Genomic DNA, 27,688 nt, shown 5'->3' with positions numbered 1-27,688 from the left:
GCCCAGCCTAAGCAATGCTGGATAACCCCAATATAACACACACACACACGTGAAAACCAACTTCTACAGCATTGACACCCTTGAGGTTAAGCGGAGACACCCTTGCTTTTTGTTTCTGGGTCCATGCTGCATTGTCCTTGTCCGTCGTCACTCTCTCTGAGGCCTCATGTCAGTTGTGATAAGAGGTAGAAGCTAGCTTCCCAGCCTGCGCTTCATCTCTGACACGTGCAGGGATTCCAGCTGCTTAAGGACAGTGTCTGGGAAACTCCAGTGTTGGTAATGAGTGTTTTTCTGGCTTCCCCTATAGATTATGACTGCAGCACCTCAACAGTTCCGCGTGGACATCCTCCCGGTGGACGATGGCACCCCTAGAATTGTCACCAACCTGGGTCTGCAGTGGCTGGAGTATATGGATGGCAAGGTAAGTCCTTCAGGGTCCTCGCTGGGATGGAGCTACCCATCGCTGAGTGACTGCTGTTGAATACACCAGATTTCACCAAAGCTCAGAGTGAGGAACTTTATTTTAAACAAAAGACATAGAAATTGAATGTGTTATTTCCACTTCTATTCTCTTGGCAGGAAATTGGTCAGATGAGCACAGGTGTTTCACGGGAGGCTGGGAAATCTTGTCTCGAGCTGGGCAGGCAGGCACTCAGCTAAAACTATTAACTTCTAAGAGGGGAGAATGGGTTCTAAGGAGCATTAAATGCTTGCCCTAGATAGAAAGGAGCAGATATCTTTGTCAGCAATTGTCCTCAGAGGAGTCCTCCTTCGGAGACCTCCATCTCCCGGTTCCCAGCAGGCCCTTCTAAGGTACATCTCGTCATCTGGAAGTGCTAGCAACTCAGCACTAACTCATCAGCATCAGCACCAGCACCAGCACAAGCGCATCTCTTCCCCTTTCAGAGCTTTGATTAGTGATGTTCATCTTTGCCATGCCTTTTTCATCCTCAAGGACTGATGATGGGATGTGAGGGTGCTTAGCTATTGAACTTTTGGGCTTCTTAAAATGAATACAGTAGGGTTGAATAAATGGCTCTGTCATTAAAGAGCATGAGGATGTAAGTTCAGATCCCCAGCTCCCATGTGAAAAACCGGGCACACTGGTGCATGTGTTTAACCTCAGTGCCTGAGGTACAGGGACTAGCGGATCTCTGGAGCTCAACGGAAAGCCATCCTAGTCTAACTGGTCCAGGTCCAGGAAGAGACTGTTCCACAAATCAAGGTAAAGAACAATAAAAAAGACACCTGACATGGGTCTCTGGCATCCACATGTGTACATGTGTGCACGTGCATACGCAAGTGTGCATGCACACACACACACACACACACACACACACCAGTGTAAATTCTTCTTATACACTCTGACTTTTTCTCAATATTCAACTAGAGTGATTATTTTCTCATTACTTGGGTCTACTTCCCATCCCTCCTCTATTCCGAGAGCAGTTATTAACATTTCCAAAGACCAGGTATAGTAGCACATTGCTATAAACTGAGTGCTTGGGATCTAGGATTCTAGTTAGAGGATAGTCTGCAGTCCATAACGAGATCCTGGGTGACTAAATAAATGTATAGTGAAGTCACCAAAGACTTCTAGTTTATGAAATCTAAAAGTTAATGCTCTGCCCTTATCTGTTTAAGCCCACTAACATATAGTATTGCTCACTGCTCTCTTTCCATGGTCTTCGGATCTCACCCTGTGTTGACTGGGCAAATGGGTAAAGAAATTAAGCGTAGCTGGTATATTTGAGCAGTATCAGGGGACAGTATATTTATCCTAATCAACCTCGGGATTTTCAGCGATTCTCCTAAGGTATAAGGCTTAGCCATTATATCATTCCTCCTAGGTTCCAATCCTCTTTCAAAGCCAAACTGAAATCCCCTGCTTATTTCCACAAGACTCTTGCCCCATTGACCCCGCTCAGGAGCCTTTCTTTGTGAAATCTTCCAGAGCAGAGGCTGGCATAGTTTCCATCCTAACAGTTTTCTGTGCAGCAAATGCGCTCAGTAAATCACTGTGCAACCGAATTAAATCTGAGTCAAAGGGTCTTGCTCCAGCTTAATTCCCACCTCAGGAATTAAATTTAATGGGTTTCTATTCCAGGCAACCAACCTGATCACCAAGAAGGAACTGCTGACCATGGACCCGGATACCGAGGACTCGCAGCTTGTCTATGAGATCACCATGGGCCCGATGCACGGCTACGTGGAGAACAAGCTGCAGCCAGGCCGAGCCGCAGCCACCTTCACCCAGGGTGGGTTCTTAGGAGCCTAGAGAGGGGCCATGCTTAAATGCTGACCTCACGGTCACTTCCAGCTACTTTTGCAAATGGACCATCTAGTATCTAACCACCCCCTTGCACATTTTGCTCTTCCCGGGTTTCTTCCTGTCGCTCTGAACCAGAGAGCTTCATCTCCACCATGCTCCCTGCCCTTAGCTTTCTAGGTGTTTTGGAAATGACATGTGGGACTGCTCGGTTTCCTTATAAGACAAACAACAAATGGACTGCCGGCCCGAAAGATTTGTGATCTAAGAAGTTTATTGTTTTATTCTCTAAGGCCGATGGCATTTACTTTTAAACATCTTCTGCCAAGATGTTAAAGTCTGCTTTATAAGTGTATAAGTTGCTCGACAGAAATAGTTTCCGTTTGGAATAACATAAAACAGGTCATTCTGTATAAGCTCATCACTGCTCCTCTTGGGGGACGGCTGTGATTAGGCACTCTTGGCGGGTGACACTGTTCTTTAAGGTCCGTGCTCTGTGTTCCCTTCCCAGCCCGTTCTCAGTCATGCAGAGCTGTCTTGTGTGTGAGCTGCTGCTGTCAGCCAGGCTTTGCCTATCAGCACATACCTTCCTGCACAGAGGATGGGGTCAAGGCCTTGTCTCTATCGCACACACCTTCCTGCACAGAGGATGGGGTCAAGGCCTTGTCTCTGTCAGCTTTCAGATTTGCCCTTCAACACCCCACAGACACGCTCTTGGGTGCTTTCTGTCCAGACCCCAAGATTCTCCTTTTCTCTGAGCATAAAGGGGCTCTCTGTAAGATAGGTATTTGGATATGAAACTATAAGATTTTGCTTTAAAACTAGAACAAATCTTTTGTTTTTAAGACTATTATACTTTTTAGAGTTTTGACAACCAGTCCCTCTAGCCCATTAGAAGACTAGACTAGACTCGATATGTTGGCCTGGGACCTATGAGAGTATCTTTACCCTTCCACATTATCTCACCGTGGATTCTGGGACTCTTTTTTTTTTTCTCGCAGAGGATGTGAACTTGGGGGTGATTCGTTATGTGTTGCATGAGGAGAAAATCCAGAAAGTCATGGATAGTTTTCAGTTTCTGGTGAAAGACAGTAAACCCAATGTGGTCAGCGACAATATCTTCCATATCCAGTGGTCTGTCATCAGCTTCAAATATACCAGGTACAGTCTTTATTGTGTACTGTGTAGTAAGAAATAAATCAAGCGAGTAGAAGAAATTAGGACGAAATACTATAGAAGGCGGGTCCATTACTTTTGATGGTGGTGGTGTAGGTGGTGGCGGTGGTGGCTGTGGTGGTGGCGGTGGTGGCGGTGGTGGCAGTGGCGGCGGTGGTGCTAGTGGTGTGGTAGACAGTGGTTCTGAAGCTAGTGATAACAATCATTAAAATAATTGCTTGAAATCTTTATTGGATAATATAATGTGCATACCAGGTACAGTGCTATGTTCTCAACATAATTCATCCTATTTGCTTGCAACGTGCAATTCTGAGATTCTCTTCCTGTCCCCACAGTAACAAAGCAGCAGAGGCAGGCAAAGGTTCAATTCCTCACCCTTAACAATGTAGCTCGTAAGCAGTAAGACAAGATCTTAAACCCAGTAATCTTTTTAAAAGTAATTCATTTATTTTTTTCTTATGAGCATTGATTGGTGTTTTGCCTGCATGTGTGTCTGTGTGAGAGTGTTCCCTTGGAACTGGAGTTCTGGAGTTACAGACGGTTGTAAGGTGCCATGTGGGTGCTGGGAATTAACCCAGGTCCTCTAAAAAAGCAGCCAATGTTTTAACCACGGAGCCATCTCTCCAACCCTAAGCCCAGTAATCTTCACCATCCTCTTTCAATGCTTCTTTTGGACTCTTTTGTTTTTATCTTCAAGTTATAGAAGATAATCCAATAGAATTTGTAGGAAAAACAGAAAATAAACCTTCAGGTCGTGTTTTTCCAAGGTTTCTCTGAACTTCATAGAACTGTCCATCACATATGTAGATTGAGATGCTTCTGAAATTCAGAAGCTGTCATTTGATAATAGTGATGGACAGACATGGTGCTGCTTTTCTGAGTTAAACTAGGGTTTTTATTCTAGAGTAAACAATTTTTTAATTAGCATTTCAGAGAGCACTATTCTAAGATATCAATTTTTGGACAATAGGACAACTAAACTTGCTTCTAGAAAGCTGAGACATAACTTCCCCACTCTTGGACATACTCAGAATAATTAGAATCAATTGTAAAATATGTCATATTTTGAGATTTGCCTTTAATTACCTCTTGATTGTATCACCTCTAAAATTAAACAAGTTGAGTAAACGACATCTTCTTTTGTTAGCAAGCCTCTAATTCTAGTGGACTGAGCTGCCCAGGGAGCTGACAGTGTGGGCCCCTCTCTCAAAGGCATTTTGTCTAAAACATCCAATGAGACACACAACAGACTGAATGGCTGTCCTCATTGATGAAATTCGAAGCCTAGTTCACTGCTGTTCTCCTCTGGCTTTTCCAAAACTACTCATTATGAATTAAGATCTTGAGAACTAGCTCTCGACACGTCCAGTCAAACCCCCGTGTTAGGCTGAGAGCCCTCCCTGCCCAGGCTTGCACATCATAAAACTCTATGTAGAAACCTTTGTCCTCTGAGCTCCAGCTCAGCCACCACCCCAGCTCAGTTGCAGGCATCCTTCAGATCCGGCTCAGTGGGCCCCTACTGAAGCTGTCCCTAACAACCGTCCACACAGCTTCATCTCTGGCCTTTTCTGATTACTCTGCCCACTTGGAAGGTTCTTTGTCGCCTCCCCAGGCTCTGAGTTCTGAAGTTTGTAACTCCTGTTATAATGCTCTGGGTGACTCTCGTCTCCTCCGCAGTGAGTAGGTGGCATTCTTTAACCCCAGTATGCTTGTTCGTAGGGGCTGTGACTGTCCCTCGTAAGCATCTTCTATTAATTTATGTAACTTTTGAAAGCACTAAACTGCCTGTCCTCTGAAATGTCTGAGTCCTGGGACCAAATATCACAGTGAGTGGTCTCTTTATAGCCCCAAGACAGATTTCTGGAGCGTGACTTTTATATGTCCCTAGCTATAATGTCAGTGAGAAGGCCGGGTCTGTCAGTGTCACGGTGCAGAGGACTGGGAACCTGAACCAGTATGCCATTGTCCTGTGTCGCACCGAACAAGGCACAGCCAGCTCCAGCTCCAGGGTCAGCTCTCATCCCGGACAGCAGGACTACATGGAGTATGCTGGTCAGGTAAGTGTGGAGAGGGCCACTCCTTCCTCGGCATGGTTCAGGTTACTGTGGTGCCCTCTCCTTACCCACCTCCCTTCCCACCCACATCCCCCTCAAGAAATTCTCTCATACACCCTTCCCATAGAACTTTGCTCTTCCCTGAAGTATCTGCCAGGGCTTATTATCGTCATCTGGCTTCTAGGTGCTTACATTTTACCTCCCTGCAAGACCTCATCAAGGTATTATATCCCCGCTCAGCTCTTGGTGCCCTCCCTTCTCTTCCTAGAGATATGGGAGGAGTCATAAGCAAATTACTTAGCAAGTTCTCAGGATAGAGTAGGTGAGAGGTGATGAGAGGGGGAGCTTCAAATAGTAAAATTGACAGGACTGAGCAGTGGACTGCAGAGAGGGTCAGGGGGCAGCATGGGTGATGCTGCCCTGACTATGAGAGGATGGCCAGAAAGAGCAAGTTTGACAATGTTCCGTGCTGGGATTTTTGTCTTAGGCACGTTTAGTATCAGTTGCCTTGAGCTGGGGCTACAGAGAAATTTCCAAGTCATCTCTTTTACCTTGAGGGTGGTGGTGAGAAAGAAAAGGGAGATGAGGACTGAGGAGGTTGGGTAGGGGTAGAAGTCAAGGGTGAGTGCACACTTAGAGCGCACAGCACGAATGAGGGCTGCGGGTGGACAGTGAGCTCCTTTTCGCCTACAGGAACAATGCTCATACTTCAAGGGTATTTATTCCGTTTTTCCAAGTCAACTTCACATTAGGAGTTAAATCTCTGTAAAGCAAAGTGGACTATGTCCTTTCTTGACAGTCAGGCATCAGCTAGACCAAGTGAAAGCCTTTTATGGAAAGGATGCAGTAAAAGACCAGAGAGGGTAAGGAGTCTTCAGCACAGGGATGTCACGTTTTTCAAGAAAAGACAAAGGTCTGTTAGTGTGTTCCAGATCTTAAACAGAAATCTAATAGTGTTTTGTTTTCTTGAGGGCATTTTGAAACACAGATTAGCAAGAACTCAGTTTGATCAGTCGGTTTGATATGCACTAATGATTTTGACCGATTTGAATTAGGTGTTCTTCAGATTTGGATGTCCTTAGAGACTTCTGACTAGTTCTTACACTGCTTCTTATTTTAACGGCCTCAGTTTACACCAACAACTCTATTCTGTTTAAAGGGTTTATCCTTTTTCCCTTATTCTCTCTCTTCTACTCCCTTCTCTTTTTCATTCGTTCATGCATTCTTTTTTTTTTTTTTTTTTTTTTGGCAAGGGTATAATGTTACATTTATAGCTATATGCACACAATATAAGTTCTCTGTGTTGTACTTGCTAAATTCACTCACAGGCCTAGCCCATTTTAGGGCAAAAGATTAGCCTGCTGTGTTAAGTGACATTTTATGGACTCAAACTCAATGACTCAGTGCAACAAGACTCTCTTGTTAATTTTTAATTGTATGAATAATATAATCAAGGAAGTGGTGATATATTTGTGTAGTGCTTTAAAATATCTTAACACTTTTGTCATATAGTTTTCTTTTGTCTTCATGATAATAGTGTAGAAGAAATATCATTATAAACTAAGTACCTGATGTTCTTAAATTGACATAATTTTACCTCCGGGGGGAGGGCAATCAGCACCTGAAACTCAACCTTCTTACTCTGAAAGTGGAGCTCTTTCTGCTTAAGCTTGGCCCAATTAGAAAGAGCACTGAGCAGCCAAATGATAATTGTTAATAAAAAGAACATACATAGCTGTCACCCATTTCTCTAGTCATCTGTGGTAAGACAGCTGTTTGCCCTCCATGTTCTTCTACAATAAACTAGCCTCAGTTGTGCAGGAAGAACAGGAGAGGAGACTAATAATGTGGGCAGGACAGGGACGTGGTGGATGGAACAACCCAAAGGTACCATGCAGTTCTTTGCCAGATCAAGTCGGATGCTCTTTTCTCACAGTCTCCCCGAGGAACTGAGCCAGGGAAGGCATGATTAACCTCCTTTTGTTTCCTTGTGGCAGGTGCAATTCGATGAGCGAGAGGACACAAAGCCCTGCGCCATCGTCATCAATGATGATGACGTGTTTGAGAATTTTGAGAGTTTCACTGTGGAGCTCAGCATGCCAGCCTATGCCCTGCTAGGCGAGTTCACCCAGGCGAAGGTCATTATCAATGACACGGAGGATGAGCCCACCCTGGAATTTGATAAGAAGACCTACCGGGTCAACGAGAGCACTGGGTTTCTCTTTGCACCTATTGAGAGAAAAGGTCTGTTGTTGCCACAGGTGACGAGGAGCTATGATAGTAACTAATGCCTTTTGAGCTCTTCTGTGTGCTGAGAGCTCAGGTTTCACATCAACTTGTGTGTATTTTTTCCTATATGAGCCACTGGCCCCAGAGCAGCTGTAATGTTGAGTCCGCCTGTATTGCGCATTACCAGAAGGCCTCCCTTCTCAGGGCATGTAGTTAGAGCTCCATTTGTTCTTGAAGGCCATGGAAAGACTAGTTAGATTTCTCCTTGCATTATTCATTAACTTAGTCTTTCTAATCAATCACCCATTCCATAAAAGATTTATCAACTGTGGTCAAGGAGAGAGGTTATATTTGTGTAAATCTCGGGTTTTGGGTGGCAGCAAATATACTCAAAGATTTCCCTACTTGGATGTTAAGTATAATGTTCCGATGAAAAATATACTCCCTTTGGGAAATAAAGGGCAATTTCTTAAGGCTGGGCATTCCAAACAGAGATTTTATGGGTTTATGATTGTGCAGTCCTGACGCTTTAAAACACACAGGCATGAATTCCCCTTTCAAGACCAGGTGAATGCAAATGACGATGTCAGATTTTAGTATCGAATCTGCTGACTGGGTGTTAATGAGATAAACACTGTAGGTAGCACAAAACCTTAGCAAACACCGCTTGGAAGACAAGCGAGCCCCACTGATTGCTCTGGGCCACCACGCCAGGCCTGCAGCAGGCTGCCACCAAGGGATGTGACTAATGAGCGAGGCCATTTGTGTCTTTATATTCTTTTATATTGTTTTGTATTGTTTCGTCTTTCCTTTCTTCAAACAAGCTTGTTTCTCTCGGGGAATTAAAGTGCAGAAGTTTCCCCAGAGAGGCAGTGAACTGTTCTCAACTCCCTTCCTTCAGGACACAATTACTTTGCTACTTAAAGTACCAAATATGCCTCTTATCTTTCCACCCGCTGTGGTCTTAGATGGTGGGCAATGAGTCTTGTGAATTAACAGAGCACAAAATTTACAGAATAGGAAATCCATTCCAAGTTATTTGGGGAAGTATCTGGGGTATATTAAATCCTCAAGCGGTTTATACCACAGGCTTAATAGAAACTGCAGTTCAGGAAGGTTGCCTGTCAGATTTGAGCAGAAATAGTGATGGAATGTGTCAGAGGGAAAAGCTCATTAAGTTGCTAGAAATGTTCACATGTGAGAAGCACTCACTCACATGCTCCGACTCTCTCGCCGTGTGCGCTGCAGGAGACTCAAGCAGCATTGTGTCTGCCGTTTGCTACACGGTCCCCAAATCGGCTATGGGAAGTAGTCTCTACGCTCTGGAATCAGGTTCTGATTTTAAGTCCAGAGGGCGGTCTGCAGAGAGTCGTGTGATATTCGGACCCGGTGTCACCATGTCCACCTGTGATGTCATGATCATTGATGACAGCGAGTATGAAGAGGAAGAGGAGTTTGAGATCGCCCTGGCTGATGCTTCTGACAATGCCCGCATTGGAAGGCTGGCAATGGCCAAGGTGCTCATTAGTGGGCCCAATGATGCCTCGACTGTCTCCCTGGGCAACACGGCTTTCACAATCAGTGAGGATGCAGGTAATTGGGAGTCCAGGTTCCTGTTTAACAATGTCCTAAAGACGTGGAGAATGTCATTCCTTTGGGGCACTATTGTTGGTCTTGAACAATAGGCCGTCAAGACCAGCAATGGAAGGTAGTGAAAAAAGAGAGTTCTACCCACTTTGCTTGCTCTTTTGGTTAATGGCAGAGAAGTAACTGGCATGGAGCTTCAGGGTCTGGTCTTACTTTGTGGCCCAGAGGGACAATATGGCCCTAATTATTATGGCTTGTGAAGTGGAGCAATGTGAATCACTGAGGATATAGATAGTTAGTGTACTGTCAACTGCTGAAACAAGCTTCCAAGTTTCAGTGTCTTAACACATGGGTCATTATCGTTTATATGTCAGCGCAAAGGAAGTTACTGGTAAGTTTCTTCTATACACTGTTTTAGAGCCCAGGCCCTTTCCTTCTTGTGGCTTTTAAGGGTCCCGAAGTCTATCACATGCCACTGGCAGAGGGAGACAGCAATTGTATTGAAAATCAAAGCCTTCTAACTCTTTGAAGGGATTCTGAGCTGTGATGGGAACTAACACTTCTAAAGATTTAGTGTGTGTGTCTGTGTTTACGTGTGTTTGCATGCACATGCTTGCACACACAAGCATGCATGCATGCACACAATGCATTCACAGGTTTGCAGGTCTCTCAGAGCTCAGGGATGACATCAGATCCTCTATGCAAGCAGCAAGCTCGCTTAACTACCCAGCTGTCCTTCTAGTTCCCAGTACTAATATTTTTTAACACACACTGAATGTCAAGCATGATGTCATGAGAGCCCTGTGCATTCTTATTCCATCTTCAGAGGATCAGGTAGCATTGCATGGAAAAGCAGATTGAGGCCCACAGAAGTCAAACAAATGGCCTGAGTTTACTCAGCCAGAGACTAGAGAGAGGACTCAGTGTTTAAGAACACTTATTGCTCTTTCTGAGGACCTGGGTTTGGGCCCCAGCACCCACATGGAAGCTCCAGTTCCAGGGGATCCAGTACCCTTTTCTGGTCCCCATGGATACCAATACACACATACATGTAGACAAACTATTCATACAGTTAAAATAAAAACAAGTAGATAAGTTTCTAAAAAAAATCTTTATATACAAAAAGATATGTGACTTATACTGAGAATGTGTTGTTTGATGGGGTTCTCAATCTCTATGGTTATGAGAATTAAATATCTTTAGGGTACTGCACATATGGTGAACCCAAAAGATGAGGCTTGTTCCTAAGATAATAAGCCTATATGGTTTGAGTAATGATGTGTGCACTGCTGGATAAACAAGAAAATCAACCCAGTTAAAACATTTCATTAAGAACATGCAGCCCCGGGTCCCCTGAGCTCATTACTGACTTTTCTAGCTGAGGCTCTTATCTTAGTGTTTTTTTCTCCTCAGATAGGCTTGGATTCTGGGTGGCAGGTCATGCCTCAGGTGAATGTGAAACCTGTTCTTTCAGAGGGCTATTTTTTTCAGTGCCATCACCCCCCGCCCCTTGAGACCCTCCTGTGAGTCTCCTCTTGACCTTGGGGTCAAGGAAAGGGAGCTATGATGCCTCTCAGCTCTGCTCAGAGGCGCGGAGGAACATGGCTAAGGTTACATTAGACAGCGGGAGTGGGAAAGCTTCCGTCACTGTTGTACTGAGGGATGAGTGTCCTGAGATGCCCGCTGATCTTGTGGTTCAAGGTTGGACATTAAAAAACCGCTATTACCTTACTCCAGGCACAGTGAAGATTCCAGTCATCCGCCATGGCACTGACCTTTCCACCTTCACATCTGTCTGGTGTGCAACACGACCCTCAGACCCAGCTTCTGCCACTCCAGGAGTTGACTATGTCCCAAGCTCAAGGAAGGTGGAGTTTGGGCCAGGTATCACTGAGCAGGTGAGCCCACAGCAGCCAAAGCACCTCAAGGTCAAGAGTCTCATTGTTACCAGTGTATTTTATTTCCTTCTTCCCTTCCTCCCTCCTCCATCCCGCCTTCCCTCCCTTACTTCCTCCCTCCTTCCCTTCCTCCCTTTCTTCCTTCCTTCCATTCCTTCCTTGAAAATAGATTCTTCCCTCATAAACTGTATCCCGACCACAGCTGCCTTCCGTCCACTCCTCAGCTCACCCTCCCCGCCTTCCTTCTCCCCCAGATACACCCCCCTCCATCTCCCATCAGAAAAGAGCAGGCCTCCAAGAGACAGCAACCAAACACAATGTAACAAAATACAGTAAGACAAGGCAAAAGCCCTCACACCAAAGCTGGGCAAGGTATTATGAGGAAAAGAGTTCCAGGAGCAGGCAAGAGCCAGAAACACACTCGCTCCCGCTGTCAGGAGTCCCACGGAAACACCAAGCTGGCAGACACAACACACACACACACACACAGAGGATGTGGTGCAGACCCTGCAAGCCCTTGCGTGTCCCTTTGGTCTCTGTGAGCCCACAAGAGTCTACTTAGTTGATTCAGTTACCGTGTGCTCCTGGGGTCCTCCACCCCCTCTGACTCCTACAGTCCCCCATCTTCCATGGGATTCCTTGAGTTCCAACTGGAGGAACTCAGTGAAGACCTCTACTTTAGACTCTTCCTGCAGAATGTCACTAGTGCAGTTTCTGCCTGCTTTCTGAGTCGCTTCAATATATTAAAATATTACAACACTTCATTTCTTACTTTCTTTGGAAATAGAGACAAACAGAAGCTAGCAAGATGGTCCTCACCATCTTAAAGCTTATGGCCTGAGTTTGATCCTTGGTACCCACATGATAGAAGGCAAAAACCATCACCTGCACATTGTCCTCTGATCTTTACACTTATACCATGGCACATGCGCATACACACACACTTTGCACAAATCCATGAGAGAATCTTCTTTAGCACCAAATATCCAACAGTGCAAGCTTAGAATAGACATTGTGAGAATGTGATAATGAGATTATTATTATGAATTTAAATGAAAATAAGCTTACTTTACGACAACAAAGATGCCAATGCTAGGTATTGAGCCTTCTGTGAAGTTCGCTTTGCTCTCTCCTGTAGTACTGCACCTTGACTATCTTGGATGACACACAATACCCAGTGATTGAAGGACTGGAGACATTTGTGGTTTTCCTCAGCTCAGCACAAGGAGCAGAACTGACCAAACCCTTTCAGGCTGTCATTGCAATTAATGACACATTCCAAGACGGTAAGTGATTGGGGATACCTGCTGGTTTAAAGCCTATTTCTATATTTTCCTAATTTCCATGCACGTTACATTGTATGTCATCCGTACTTTCACTCATGAGATCTGTGTGTATACATATCCATGTACAAATGCACGCATGTGTGCTTGCATAGACGCGGAGGAGACAACCACTCATGTTGCCAGTACTCTAGCGGGCTCAGAGAGATGCGTAAGCATTAGGCCTTATCTTCAAGAAGTTCACTGTCTGATGTAGCAGGTTTTACAGAGGTGTGTCGGTTCTGATAGGACTTTAGCCATGGATGATGAAGGAAAGCCTGTTTTAAATAGAGAGGTAAATACAGACAAGTGTGAAATATTCAACGATGCCTATTTGGGGAACTGGAATGCTGAGTTCTGCACTGAACAGGACAGCAGGTGAGCAGAGGCATGAACGGGAAGTTGCAGTGAGTCAGGTCCTGTGGGGCTTTATGTGCTGGCCAAAGGGCTTTGCCATGGAAGTGGTATGAGCAGAAGTGGTGCGAGGTGTTTAGGAAAGCAATATTGGCAGTAGTGAAAATCGTATGCACAAGTGGACAGAGCAGTGAACGACCGCGATCCAGTCTCCCCTGAAGACATGGTGTACGTGAGTGAGGCAAACATCATAGAAGCAGTAAAGGGCCAAACCCAGTCACCTCTGAAGACATGACGTGCGTGAGAGAGTGAACGTGAAAGCTGCTTCTCAGTGAGGGAAGTTAGCACTTTCAGAGCATCTGGATCCATAGGTGGGTCTGGAGACTGGAGATCGAGTCATAGTTTCTAAGTGAGGCAAGAGGACTCTCAGCAGCAGGCCCAGTGGCTGATGACAGAGTCAGGGTTGAAAAAAAAAATCCCCTAACGTAGGAAGAGACAAGCCACGGGATAATGTTTAATGTTTTTATTCATTCTTAAATAGTCATGTGTGTAGGAGCAAAAACTGCAAATGGCAAAGATACACTGTGAAAAGTTAATCTTCCTCATACTTTACTTCTCAATTATCCATGCCCCAAAACAATCATTTAGTGTGCATTTTATGAGGAATGTGTATGTGTTTATGTGTGTATGTGTATTTGTGTATCTACATAAATATGTAACAAATCATTAAGGTATAACTTACATAAATTACAAAATGTGCCCTAAAAGAGTAAAAGAGTCTTACAAGCTCTGAAAACAGACATTGATACACAGTCACCATGGTAAAGATGTTGAGAAGTCCCCACCCCCTGTAGGGTTCACTCATGCCTTTTGTAGGCAGTCTCTCCCCTACCTGAAGCCCTAGCAACCATGTATCTGCTCCCTGTCCCTGAAGTTTTTGCTTTTCCCAGAATGTCATATAGATAAATTCTGTAATCTGGCACACAGTAGATTTTATGGCATGTTCATTTGTTCTTGGCATGTCTATAATTTATCATATGAACCCGTCAGACTCCAGTAACACATACAATCTTCATTGCACTCTGAGGAACATAGAAAAGTTTTTCATTTTTCCCCATTATTTTATTGGTAGGTGTTGGAGTTACAATTCTATGAATCTGATATACAAAAAAAATGCTTCTGTTCTATTAGGAAGGCTACCACATGTATTTTATATCAAGAATTTACCCCAGAAAAGAAACCCACAAGCATACTTTAGTGATCGTTGTAGCCAACAGTATTTTCTTAGGTTGGTCACCTCTCTTCCTTGTGGTCATCTGTTGTTGTTGAGACCATTCATTGTGCACACTTTGGGGTACAGAGGTTTACACACACTGTGTCTGACCTTCACAGTAGCCATTCAAGTTGTGACAGTGAGATTTGAATAGTGTGTGTAAGACCATGTGAAGAGATGCAGAGGCAAAAAATCAGATCTGAGCCATCCTGTTCTGTCTTCTGGTTCCATGTCCCCTGCCTTGCTGTCTTTCCCCATGCAGTTTTAGCTGGCATCTTCCCTCTTGGAGGCAATGTCTGCTCACTTGAGAACCGTATAAAATCAGCCTTTGCCTCCCAGAGGCAACCGCTCACCTTTCTGATGCGATTGCTCACGTTTCTGATGCAGTCTTGGGTACTTTTCTCTTTTGCTACTGTGCTAAATTCAGGACCCTAAATAATTTAGGTTTTCTTGGTTTTATTTACCTTGTCTGAAATTAGATTCTAATGTGCATATGAATATTACCGGCAGACGAGAAAGATCTTGTAGCCTCTGTACCCTGTTCATACAGCGGAGTAGTCCTTACTCATTAACTCCAAAGAATCAGGTGGGATCGCTGTTAACTCTCCAACTTAACCATTGCCTGAAAAGAGGCCACCACATAGCAGGCATTGTTATCACATTCACTTTGTCAATGACCAAAAAGATGGGCAGAATAATAAATAGTGTCGATGGTACATTTTGTGTGCCTGAATATGGTGCTCAGTATTGTATCAGTAATAGAGAACAGAATCCTGTGTTTTATTTCCGGATCTAAGACTTATGTAAATAAATATGTTAGTCATGTACAACCAATGTGATAAGAGAGCTGCTCAGTGATACATGCATTATGTCCATTGCAAGCCCACGTGCTTTGGAAAATACTCTCTTTATGCATTTATGTACCCCATCAGAACAAAGAAAGGCCCCTGAAATCCTGGAAAACCCATCCCCCTGGTCACTGCTGCCTCTTTCTAGGACTGCACTGCCCTGAAAAACAGTTGACAGATGGCACCAATATGTATGAGAGTCCTAAACACAAATCGTGATCTACACTGCCTGATCACCACACACAGCGTGTTCCACTGTCTGATTGTCTTTTACCCACCTCCTGGTGTCTGGGGCTTTCTGAAAGACAAGGAGGTGTTTATTCATTTTTTTTTTCTGTGCAGACAGGAGTGTCCATGTCTCCAACCTCCAACATGTAGGGATAGAAGTGACAGTGAATATCTTGTCACAGATGGAGAGAGCAGAGTGTTTACAGCTCTGTAAGAATCTGGGGCTGATTAATGTATGAGAAAATATGACCACTTCAGCCCTTAGCTTTCTCCTCTGGCATGGGGCATGCCAGGCCAGTCTTAAGCTTTTGACACATGCCAAGAGCAACACAGCCTTCCTCTTGTTTTGTTCTCCCCATGGCAACACACCTCTGTTGGTGTCAAACACCTTGCACTGAGTGACAGACCCCTACATAGTTAAGATGTAGTCACTAATTTTCACTTAGGAATAGTATCGTTTGGGGAGGAGTCTACTGTCTTTTTGTGAGGTTATCATTGATACCAGTAGGCTCAGTTCTGATAATAGGATGGGTTTTTCCTTCCTACATTCAACCCCTCTAAGCTAGAATCAGTTGAAGGCAAACAGACATTTCTAGGTATGAGCTTGCAGAGAGGTGACCTGCTCCCAGCACCTCTTTCTTTAGGTTTGGGAGAGCATGTGCAGAATACAGTCAAGAGAGTGATGGGAGTGTTGGGGATGCTTTACTATAGCTCTGAACACAAAATTCATCTCAGGAGGCTTTGACATCTGACTCCTGGCACTGTTCATGGAGAAACTGATAACCCGCAGTCAACCACACTGGGCTTGGGGAAATGTCTCAGTGTAGAGCATCACCATGGGCCCTGGGGCAACAGAGAGGAAAAGAATTCCCTGGATGAAGAAGCATGAATCTGGCGGCACGTGCAAATCAAAATATGTTCAACTTACCATATTTGATTGACTCCTGTAAACCCTGAGTATCATGTCTGCATTGCCTTTTGTTTTTTTGTTTTGTTTTGTTTTGTTTGCAGTTTCTGGCTTTCTTATCATTTTTATTTATTACCTCTTCCCCTCCTCCCATTTCCCTCCCCACCCCGCTCCCTCTCCCCCTCCCTCTCCAGTCCAAAGAGCAGTCAGGGTTCCTTGCCCTGTGGGAAGTCCAAGGTCCTCCCCCCTCCATCCAGGTCTTACCTTTTGAAAGCCAGTCCCCTCAGCCTCCTTTGAGAGGCTCATATTTTTGCTTTGCAAGTTTAAAACCCCAGCATTCAGAAAGTCTACGTCATTTGCCTTGTCATGCAGCCAGCATGGAAGGTCAAGCCTGTTTCCTCTAATCCCTTTGTTTCCAGCCACCGTTCTTTGGACTCCTTTCTAAAGTCAAAAAGATCATCAGGTTTCAGGGAGCAGCTAACTCGCAGCTTACTCCATAGCTCTAATCACAACTCAGTTACAACCTGTGAAATTCAACACACAGACACATGCATGTACATACATACACACACACATGCATGCATGCATATACACACATACAGATACATATATATATATATAGTTTGGTCCAAATAAGTTGGACCCCATATGGAATTTCTTTGTAGCATTTATTTACTGTTGTTACTAACTTTGGAGAAAAATCTAGATCGCTGATTTAACTTTTAAGTAACATCTGGCAACAACAACAACAAAACAAACTCAAAGCGCTTTAAATTGATTGAGCCTGTTTGGTTATTTGTTTTGTTTTGTTTTTCATTATTAGCATCTCTACTCTTCCCTAGTGTCTCTCTGACGCCAGGATCTGTATGAGGGGTCTTAAATTGTCACCAACCTTGTTTTTTTTCTCTTGTATCCATAGGAGGAAAGTGGGCAAAGTGGCACAGTCAAATCATTGTCGTATTGTTTTTGTGTGTGTCACCTGTTTGTATTGGAGGGAGAGCCATAGCCATCCTTGAGATCCCCTTAGCATTTGTGCTCTGCCATCCTGGGTTGGCTGTTAGCGGAGCACCACTGTGGTTGCTGTGTCTTCTGTCTCCCACTGACGAGGCCCCCATCTCCCCATCCCTTGACCAGTTCCCAGCATGCAGTTTGCCAAGGACTTGCTTCTGGTGAAGGAGAAGGAGGGTGTCCTGCACGTTCCTGTCATCAGGAGTGGGGACCTGAGTTATGAGTCATCTGTGAGGTGCTACACTCAGAGCCACTCTGCTCAGGTCATGGAGGACTTTGAGGAGAGAAGGGATGCAGACTCTTCCCGGATTACATTCCTGAAAGGGGAGAAGGTAAGTGAGTACATGGTGGCTAGCAATGACGTTCTCTCCTTGTAGCCCTGGTCTGTCCATGAGGTAAATGAGATATGACCTAGCTTTTTTTTTTTTTTTTTTTTTTCCGAGACAGGGTTTCTCTGTAGCTTTTGGTTCCTGTCCTGGAACTAGCTCTTGTAGACCAGGCTGGCCTCGAACTCACAGAGATCCGCCTGCCTCTGCCTCCCGAGTGCTGGGATTAAAGGCGTGTGCCACCACCGCCCGGCATGACCTAGCTCTTATAGTTCTTTACAAATTGATAAAAATGCTATTAACACCACCTATTCCACTTGGCTATGTTCTTTGTCTTTGGTTACAGCCAAACACATACATCATTGGTTGCATACATCTGGGAAGCTTAGATGGAACCCAACAGAACCAAATGTAGACCTCTTAGCCTGAACCTGTAAGAGAGAAACCTCGCCCAATGTTCCAACAGTGAAAGGGAGTTCTCTGTTGTCAAGGTCTTTGTCCCAGGGCAAATAGATCTCAACACAGGAGCCAAGAGGCCTGTACTATACAGCCTCAAGTGTTGTCTTGACAGTGGGCATAGTAGCTGCTCATCCTTTTCAGTTAACTTAAAGCAACTCTCAAGGGAGGCACTCATTGTCTCTCATATATAACTGCCTCTGAATCTCATTGTAATCTTAGAAGTGTGACCGAAAGAACTGCACTAACCATTTTCAAGTCTCAGTTTCCATGGCAAAGTCAGGTGTATGCACCCTTTATTCAAGGCACATAATCCTCATTCCATGCAATGCTCCTCCCATCATCTGCCCTGTTCTCGGCATTGCCTTCCGTGTTCTCAGAGTGATAGCTCGTTACACTCTGAGCACTCAATGGCTTTTCTAGTCCAAGGTTCCAAAGTCTTTCCACAATTCTCCCAAAACTCATGGTCAGGTCTGTCACATCAATAACCCACTTCTGGTTCCAGCTTCTTCATTAGGGTTTTCTATTGATGTGCTACAACACCATGACCCAAACCAACTTTAACCATTTTTTTTACTTACCCAAAATTTTTATTTGTGTTATAATAAATATTAAATTTCCACAATATACTTGAATTTTATCAATTTAGAAATCACTATGATAGGGGCTGGAGAGATGTCTCAGCAGTTAAGATCATTGGCTGCTTTCTCAGAGGACCCAGGTTCAAATCTCAGTACCCACGCAGCAGCTCACAACTGTCTGTAACTCAAGTTCCAGTGGATCCAGCTCTCTTACCAGACATACATGCAGGCCAAACACTAATGCACATACATATTTAAAAATAAAAACAAACTACTTAAAAAATTACTATGATAATATAAAATTAGAAGCAAGGATGTGTTCTAATATAATTTATGTTAATGCTGTAGTTTAGTGGCTATAAAGACAAAGGGATATTTGCTAAGTCCAAATCTTAAATTACATATAGGAACATTTCTTTCTCATCTACTTTTGCATTTATATGAGTGTACAAAAGAAAATAAAAAACATTTCTTGTCCCTTCTCCTGCTGTTTTCTCTAACTCCTAAATTCAAGAAATAATAATTTGAGCCAGGCGGTGGTGGCACATGCCTTTAATCCCAGCACTTGGGAGGCAGAGGCAATCGGATCTCTGTGAGTTCGAGGCCAGCCTGGTCTACAAGAGCTAGTTCCAGGACAGGCACTCAAGCTACAGAGAAACCTTGTCTTGAAAAACACCAAAAAAAAAAAAAAAAAAAAAAAAAGAGAGAGAGAGAGAGAGAGAAAATAATGATTTAAATGAGATTCTCAAGTGGTTTAGACCTGTTTTTGTATGTATAACTCCAATTTTAATTTTGTATGGTTATATACTTCCTTTTTAAAAATCTTTTTTTTCTAATTTTTTTTATTCTTTTTTAATTAAAATTTCCAACTGCTCCCCGTTTCCCATTTCCCTCCCCCTCCTCCCACATATTGCCCCCTCCCCCCGCTCCCCTCCCCTTATCCCCACTTCTCTTCTCCTCCCCCCAGTCCATTCCCCCTCCCCCTCGATACTGAAGAGCAGTCCAAATTCCCTGCCCTACAGGAAGACCAAGGTCCTCACACTTCTATCTAGGTCCAGGAAGGTGAGCATCCAAACAGGCTAAGCTCCCACAAAGCCAGATCATGTATTAGGATCGAAACCTAGTGCCATTGTCCTTGGCTTCTCATCAGCCTTCATTGTCCGCCATGTTCAGAGAGTCCAGTTTCAACCCATGCTTATTCAGTCCCAGTCCAGCTGGCCTTGGAGAGCTCCCAATAGATCAGTTCCACTGTCACAGTGGGTGGGTGCACGCCTCGTGGTCCTGATTTCCTTGCTCATGTTCTCCCTCCTTCTGCTCCTCATTTGGACCTTAAGAGCTCAGACCGTTGCTCCAAATTGGGTCTCTGTCTCTCTCTCTATCCATCACCAGATGAAAGTTCCCGTGCCATTCTCCTTGGCCTCTCGTCAGCTCTCATTGTCCGCCACATTCAGAGAGTCCGGTTTTATCCCATGTTTTTTCAGTAGCAGTCCAGCTGGCCTTGGTGAGCTCCCAATAGATCGGCCCCACTGTCTCAGTGGTTGGGTGCACCCCTCATGGTCCTGACTTCTTTGTTCATGTTCTCTCTCCTTCTGCTCCTCATTATAACCTTGGGAGCTCAGTCCGGTGCTCCAGTGTGGGTCTCTGTCTCTATCTCCATCCATCGCTAGATGAAGGTTCTATGGCGATATGCAAGATATTCATCAGTATGATTATAGGATAGGTTCATTTCAGGTTCCCTATCCACAGGTGCCCCAATGAACTAACTGGGGACATTGCCCTGGGCATCTGGTAGCCATTCCAAGTTCAAGTCTCTTGCCAACCCTTAGGTGGCTCCCTTAACTAAGGTATGAGTTTCCCTGCTCCCCTATCCAACCTTCCTTTATCCCCAATCACCCCGATTCCCCCAGTTCCCCTCATCCTCTCCTTCACACTTTTCTCTCCCCATCACCCCTCATCCCCATCCCACCCCACCCCCAAGATTCCAATATTTTGCCCATCAATCTTGTCTATTTCCAATAGCTGGGAGGATATCTATATGTTTTTCCTTGGGTTTACCCTCTTGTTTAGCTTCTTTAGGATCACAAATTATAGACTCAGTGGCCCCTATCCATGGCTAGAAACCAATTATGAGTGAGTACATCCCATGATCTTCTTTTTGGGTCTGGGTTACCTCACTCAGGATCGTATTTTCTATTTCCATCCATTTGCATGCAAAATTCGAGAAGTCATTGTTTTTTAGCGCAGAGTAGTACTCTAATGTGTATATATTCCACACTTTCTTCATCCATTCTTCCATTGAATGGCATCTAGGTTGCTTCCAGGTTCTGGCTATTACAAATAATGCTGCTATGAACATAGTTGGACAAATGCTTTTGTCATATGATAGGGCATCTCTTGGGTATATTCCCAAGAGTGCTATTGCTGGGTCCAGGGGTAGGTTGATCCCAATTATTCTGAGAAACCGCCACACTGATTTCCAAAGTGGTTGCACAAGTTTGCAGTCCCACCAGCAATGGATGAGGGTACCCCTTTCTCCACAACCTCTCCAGCAAAGGCTATCCTTGGTGTTTTTGATTTAAATTAGCCATAATATTTCTAGCTGAACAGAAGTGTCCCATTTTGATGTAACCAAATATATCAAAGTCTTGTGAATCCTCTGACCCTTAGCCTGAGAAGGCCTCCCCTACTGCAGAGTTCTTCCTCCTGTGCTTATCTTCACTACAAAAAGGAAATAAAGCTACGAAGAGTCATGACTCAGAGGCTAGTGCCAGGTTTGGGAATTTTGGTAGTGGCAAGTTAGAACCTGAGTGTAGGGGCGTGGACAAACACTGCCAATGGTTCTTGAGCTCCGAGTCTGTGCATCTGCATTTGTTTTCAGCTCAAAAAAAAAAAATCCACTGCCTACCCCAAGAAATAGCTTTTCATTTAATAGAAGAGATGGAATAGACCGCTCGCTACCCACTCTACAATCCGTGGTAATTCCTCGGCACACTCAGATTGAAAAATCACTACTGAATTCATATATTCTATAATGAATTCTTACTGTAGGGAAGATGTGAAGATGTAGGGAAGAGTCTTTCTTGAGGAACATGAAACGATGTTGAGAAGCCACATACAGATGTTCGCGGGGAAGTCTTACATTTAGCGTGGTTTTGAGAAGTATGGTTTAGAACTCCTTCCTGCCCACACACAGCCTGTGAAAGACAGCTGGGTAGTAAATATAAAGTGGTCAGGCAACGATATCCCACATCCCATCACATGAATCTATTGCTAAGGCTGCTATATGTTAAAAAAAATATATGATTTGGGTTTTTTTCTCAGAAACATGATCCTCAGTGGAGAATGTTCAGTTTGAGAAATGCTCGGTTTCCTACTTCCACCAAGAACTTGGGTTCTGGTCCCAGTTTTCCATCCTCTAGTGTTCAGATGAGATGCTATGTGGTAGAAAATGTAAAATCTTCAGCGTTTCACGTTATGTTTAGCTTAAGATGGTGTCTTTCTGAATTCCTTAAGAAGTTATTCCATTTTCACAAAGGAAAGGGAGTTTATTCAACCTCCAGGGCGAAGAGCCGTATGCCGATTCCCATCATTAGATTTCCGCCCTTTATAACATGTTAAATGTCTTCATTTGTCCAGACACCTTGTGGGAAAGTATTTGCAGGTGTGTTTTGGTGGGCTGTTATTGTATTGGCTTGGTTTTCATAAATTAATCGCCAAGATTTCTAGTGATTTGGAATGTCTTTATAATGCAAGCTTTACCATATAGGTACATCCTACTCAGGCACAAACCGCTAGAATTACAAATTTATTTTATACATGAAACCATTGAGATGCTTTTGAGTCTGTGCCAGTTCTCTCTACAAAGAGAGAAAAGTATCATCTAAGAAAGCCATATATCACGGGTCTCCTTCTACAAGGCTGAGTATGTCTTGTGTGTTGGTCGTAGGTGAAGAACTGCACTGTCTACATCCATGATGACTCCATGTTTGAGCCTGAGGAGCAGTTCAGAGTCCATCTTGGCCGTCCTCTCGGGAACCACTGGAGTGGAGCCAGAGTCGGGAAGATCAGCGTGGCCACTGTCACCATATCCAATGACGAAGATGGTAAGAACAGAGAATGCCTTTTAGCCCTCTGAGGTTGCTAGGACTCAAACTGAGGGCTTACGGATAATAGTAGTGTTTTGAAAGGGAAAGAGCTAGGAAAGTGCCTATGGACGGCAACCTCTGAATATTTTTATAGAATGCTTGTAACAAAGAGTCACCTTCTGCGGGGCCCTGGAAGTTCACAGGAACCCTTGATCTCATCATTCCCTACATTGTCAAAGATAGAGAACAGATATGGTTCAAAGCTAGAACCGGGATCTTAGAGCGGAAAATAAAAACCGTGTAAGTTGCTCCAGGTCTGGAAGGGGGCTGGAAATACAAGCAGACATCGTTGAGAACTGATCCAAAACAGTGCTGTCTTCCTGGCAAAGTCTGATTTCCTATTGACTCCTCACACTGACAAAAACAAACAGCTTTAAATTCTAACATCACGTGACCAGCAGAGTGACCAGACACCCAAGGAAATCAGCACCTGTTTTTTAATGAAAACATCATTACTTTTATGAAAATAGATATGAAAAAGCAAAGCCTACACAAAGCACTTAATTTGTATCTTAGCTACACAGCTCTGAGCAGCAACACTGGATGAGAACCTTGATTTTTGCAGGATTCTAGGATCTGTATTCTTAACTACTCTGAGAGTGGTAAACCTCCTAGGGTCCTAATGAAAAGTCAGGAGCCATCTGGGACATCAGTAAGAAAAGCTGGCCTCAGGGCTGGGAAGATAGTTCATGTGGTAAAGTGTTTGACTCTCAAACATAAGGGTTAAAACATGAATTCAATACCCAACATCAACATAAAAAGCCAGATCTGTGGAAGTGAAAGCAGGATAAGCCCTGGGGTTTTCAGCGTTCCTTGTCTAGTTGGTAAGCCCCAGGTTCCAATGAGAGATCCTGCCTCAGAAAAAAAGTAGATGACTATTGATGTCACCTGAGTTGACATCTTGCCTCTACATGCACACAACCCCCCCCCCACACACACACACACGGAGAGTGCCTTGTAGTTGAATTAGTACTGTATACAAACCTAGGTTCAACCCCCAAGGTGAATCTTTCTCAGACCCAAAGAAAACACAATGATCGAGACTCAGCAAGACTGAGGCTGGAAGGTCCTCAGCGGGTAAGAGCAATGGCTGCTCTTGCAGACAGCAGGAGTTCAGTTGCCAGCAGCCACTTGAAGCAGCTCACAGCTGCCTGTAATCCAGCCACAAGGGACCCGATGCTTGTTTCTGACCCCCTGGGCATCTGCACAGTGTATACATATACATGAATACAGATGAAAGAGAAGGATTCAAAAGGTAACAAATTCAGCCTGTTTCAAAGACCTTCTCTCCTAAAACTATAAAGTCACCATGAAAGTTTCTGGAAAACAGAAAAAACAGAGATGAGAAACTTCTAAAATATTCTGTAATGTGCTAAGATGATTATAAAATTAAAAACTGCTCTCAATTTTCCCTTCATCTTAGCTTCTTCTCTGTCACCATTTTAGCCATCCTTTACGTCAGGAAATTCGAATTCATGGGATAAAAATGAATATTATTATGAATCATTTTCCAGCAACAATAGTGTCTCAGACATTGTGTCAAGAAAGCTTGTGCTCCTAAGCTAAGTATACTGACTGAAATAAATATTGAGATCTTAGGAAAAGCTAGCATAGGGAAGATCAAAACACAGACAGCAGTCTGAAGGCCCAGAAGTAAAACATGGAGTTAGCTCACTTAAGGAATATCTAAATGAGATACCTTATAAACCATAAAAACTTGTACCTTTAGCTAAAAAGTTTATTTATGCAATCAATCAATAGATATTTATTGAGTACCTATGTCTCAGTCACTTGATGAACTGTGCAAATTTTAATTTTAAAAGCTTTAGTTTAAAAACATTCTTTGAACTATAATGTCACAGTGGAAGCTTGGATAGCAAACATTTTAAAGTCTTAACTTCTTTTTTTGTTTTAATAAGAATCAAGTGAGAAATAAATCCTACAGGAGCCCAGATGAGTTCCTTTGTCTAAAACGTTACTGAGGGGTAAATGCTGGTGATTTTTATGACTGCTAGCCACTTGGCCGTGGTACTGTGAACAGCTCTCTCTGGTCCCTAGCAGCTAGTTCCTTCGGAGTTTGATCCTTTGAGCTATTCTAACTTGCTCTTATTCTCCTGCCCACATTTCCTTAGCCCCTACCATTGAATTTGAAGAGGCTGCTTACCAAGTCCGGGAACCTGCAGGGCCAGATGCCATCGCAGTTCTGAGCATCAAGGTCATCCGCAGAGGTGATCAGAACCGGACTTCAAAGATCCGCTGTAGCACACGCGATGGCTCTGCCCAGTCTGGGGTGGATTATCACCCCAAGAGCCGAGTCTTGAAATTCAGTCCTGGTAAGTGAGGGCCAATTTCAGTCTTTGGGTTTTCTTTTTTCTTGTTTTTAATGTTAGCATGTACTGGTTATACATAATAATAGATTTCATTATGCTATTTTTATAACTGAATATAATGCATTTTGATAATATGCACCCCTCCCCGCATTGTCCTTTCTTGTCCCTCCCATTCCCACCAGTCCCGTTTATAGGGATCTTTTTGTTTTTGTTGTTTTTTGTTTTGTTTGTTTTGAGAGACAGGATTTCTCTGTGTAACCCTGGCTGTCCTGGAACTTGATCTGTAGACCACATTAACCTCAAACTTACAGACTTCCACCTGTCTCTGCCTTCCAAGTGCTGGCATTAAAGGCGTGCGCCACTACTACCAGCTGGGGTTTTCTTAGTGGAGAGGAAAACATGTTATATTTGAATACAGGATTAGGATAAAATATTGAATTAGAATGTACTAGCTTCAATAGAATAAAACATTTACTAAATATATATTTGAGATTGCAGGCAAAAATTTAGCTCGTTATAAAAAAAAAGTACCCATTCATAAAACACACTGGGCATTTGGTTTTATTTGAAAGGATTTTTGTTAGCTTTTTGTTTAGTTGGGTGAAGCAACACTCAGTTTTAAATACAAATATATGCACATGTATCATCTGATATATGGTGGAAATGCTGTTCTGATCCCTTTAGGGCTTACCAAAGTCTGAAAGACATAATAGCAATGTGCAAATGGTTTTACATCTACTGGGAAATAGGATAGCCTGTCACAAGTTTCCAAAAATACTTTATCCTAGAGACAAAAATGGTGGTAGGTCTGGGAAGGGAGAACCAAAAAAATCCAGTCATGACCAATTGACCCTCTGATGCATTGATTTGGTAGAGGAAATGGATAGTGATTCCTGCAGCTCAGAGACCTTGCTGGAGCTTTATGGGGCTTTCTGCTGTCTTACTCAGGGCTACTATCGCCATGATGAAACTCCATGACCTAAAGCAAGCTGAGGAGGGGAGGGTTTACTTGGTTTTCACTTCCACATCATAGTCCATGACTGAAGAAAGTCAGGGCAGGAAGCTAGAGGCAGGAGCTGATGCAGAGGCCATGGAGGGGTGCTGCTTACTGGCTTGCTCCCTGTGACTTGCTCTGCCTACTTCTAGAATCCAGGACCACCAGCCCAAGAACGGTCCCACCCACATTCAATGGCCCTACCACGTCAGTCACTAAGAAAATACACTACAGGCTTGCCTGCAGCCAGATCTTATGGAGTAATCTTCTCAACTGAGGCTTTCTCCTCTGCAGTGATTTTAGCTTGTGTCCAGTTGACATAGAACTAGGCAGCCCTGCTTCCATCTTTTGTGTGTCCAGCTTGTTTGCTGGAACTGTAGCCAGCCTTCCACATCTGCATTATTGCTCCTTACTCTTTATTTTTGCTGCTTAGGATCCTGAAGGAAGAACGGGTCAGAAGCAGCATAGACCAGATGCGAGAGGGAGGGGAGGAAAGGTCCTTACTGCCCTGCACTTTACAAGAGAAGGCGTGAACCTCTAAAGCCGTCTCCTGCCTCCTCCCGGCATCTGGTCCTCTGTGTTATTATCTTTGCAAAGCCTGGCCTGGTAGGCAGCTTGTGGACCTTTGCCTCGAAGGGCCTCTGTGCACAAGCCCTACAGTCACGTGAGAGCTCGTGTGTAAGTGTAAAAGGGAAAGAAAAATTAAGCAAAAAAAAAAAAAAAAAGAAGAAGAAAAAAGAAAAAGGATAAAAAGAGTAACCAGGATGAAGTGTACTTTGGATCATGGATTTTTATTACAACCAGCCTGTGTCAGGCAGGGGCCATTAATCCTTATGTGGTGTTGAATAGTGAATCTGCAGATCCGAGTCTCTACCACAGGTAGAATTTGGTCTATAAAACAGCCTCTACTTGAGACGGGTCTGCGTGATTAGCAGACATTGCATCTGTGAGAAGTCCCTGAAAGGACAGGGCATATTTTAATGTGATGTCTGAGCCATGCCAGCCTGCACACTCTTGAGTGCGTGCCCTCACCTTTGCTCCTTCTGTTCTGTCCTTGGTAAAGGTGTGGATCATATCTTCTTCAAAGTCGAGATCCTGTCCAACGAAGATCGAGAATGGCATGAATCCTTTTCTCTAGTCCTTGGCCCAGATGATCCCGTGGAAGCAGTACTTGGGGACATGACCACTACCACTGTGACGATTCTAGACCAAGAGGCAGCAGGAAGTCTCATATTGCCAGCACCACCCATTGTGAGTTGCTTGCTCCAAAGGATGGCTGGTTTTATGTCTCAGTGGCCTGTAGTTGAGAACTGGGGAGGAGATAGATACAGTGTGTGCTTCTTTGCTCTTGGCACTGTACCAAGAGGATCTCTCTGCCCACTGACCCCCTACAGAGAATGGCAGACCATGTCTGGAGACATTTCTGCTTGGTACATCTCTCACACAGGGTCCTATGACCAACTAGTGGGTAAAAGCCACAGATTCTACAAAGAACCCTTCAGTGCACAGCATGGCCCCCAACAACAAAAAGCAGTTATTTGGTGCAAATACTAATAGTGTGGAGGGTGCAGGAGCCCATTCCTGATGCAAGACCCAAGCTATCGCCATATTGATTGTATAAAGACAGAAAGTGCAATTCGGTTATCTTCTCACTGCTTTGGTGGGAGAGTAAGAAAGCAATGCTACTATACAGAGCTATCACC

At 43.9% G+C, this 27,688-nt stretch overlaps 1 protein-coding gene across 1 annotated transcript in view; it reads left to right on the top strand.

The window, feature by feature from the left end:
* The window catches only part of Fras1 (Fraser extracellular matrix complex subunit 1), a 350,600-nt gene that overhangs the window by 295,825 nt on the left and 27,087 nt on the right, over window positions 1–27,688 (top strand). Inside the window, exons 50-61 of the mRNA XM_057772897.1 lie at window positions 308–421; window positions 2,108–2,258; window positions 3,271–3,430; window positions 5,334–5,502; window positions 7,497–7,743; window positions 8,977–9,321; window positions 11,053–11,213; window positions 12,352–12,499; window positions 17,280–17,485; window positions 22,463–22,619; window positions 24,794–24,994; window positions 27,049–27,236. Of these exons, the coding sequence (XP_057628880.1) occupies window positions 308–421; window positions 2,108–2,258; window positions 3,271–3,430; window positions 5,334–5,502; window positions 7,497–7,743; window positions 8,977–9,321; window positions 11,053–11,213; window positions 12,352–12,499; window positions 17,280–17,485; window positions 22,463–22,619; window positions 24,794–24,994; window positions 27,049–27,236 (2,247 nt within the window). The remainder of the gene's footprint in view (window positions 1–307; window positions 422–2,107; window positions 2,259–3,270; window positions 3,431–5,333; window positions 5,503–7,496; window positions 7,744–8,976; window positions 9,322–11,052; window positions 11,214–12,351; window positions 12,500–17,279; window positions 17,486–22,462; window positions 22,620–24,793; window positions 24,995–27,048; window positions 27,237–27,688) is intronic.

The sequence above is a fragment of the Chionomys nivalis genome, chromosome 6 (genome assembly GCF_950005125.1).
Source record: "Chionomys nivalis chromosome 6, mChiNiv1.1, whole genome shotgun sequence".
Taxonomy (NCBI): Eukaryota; Metazoa; Chordata; class Mammalia; order Rodentia; family Cricetidae; genus Chionomys; species Chionomys nivalis.
The sequence above is the reverse complement of the archived record's forward strand: the minus strand, read 5'-3'. Positions and strand labels throughout refer to the sequence as shown.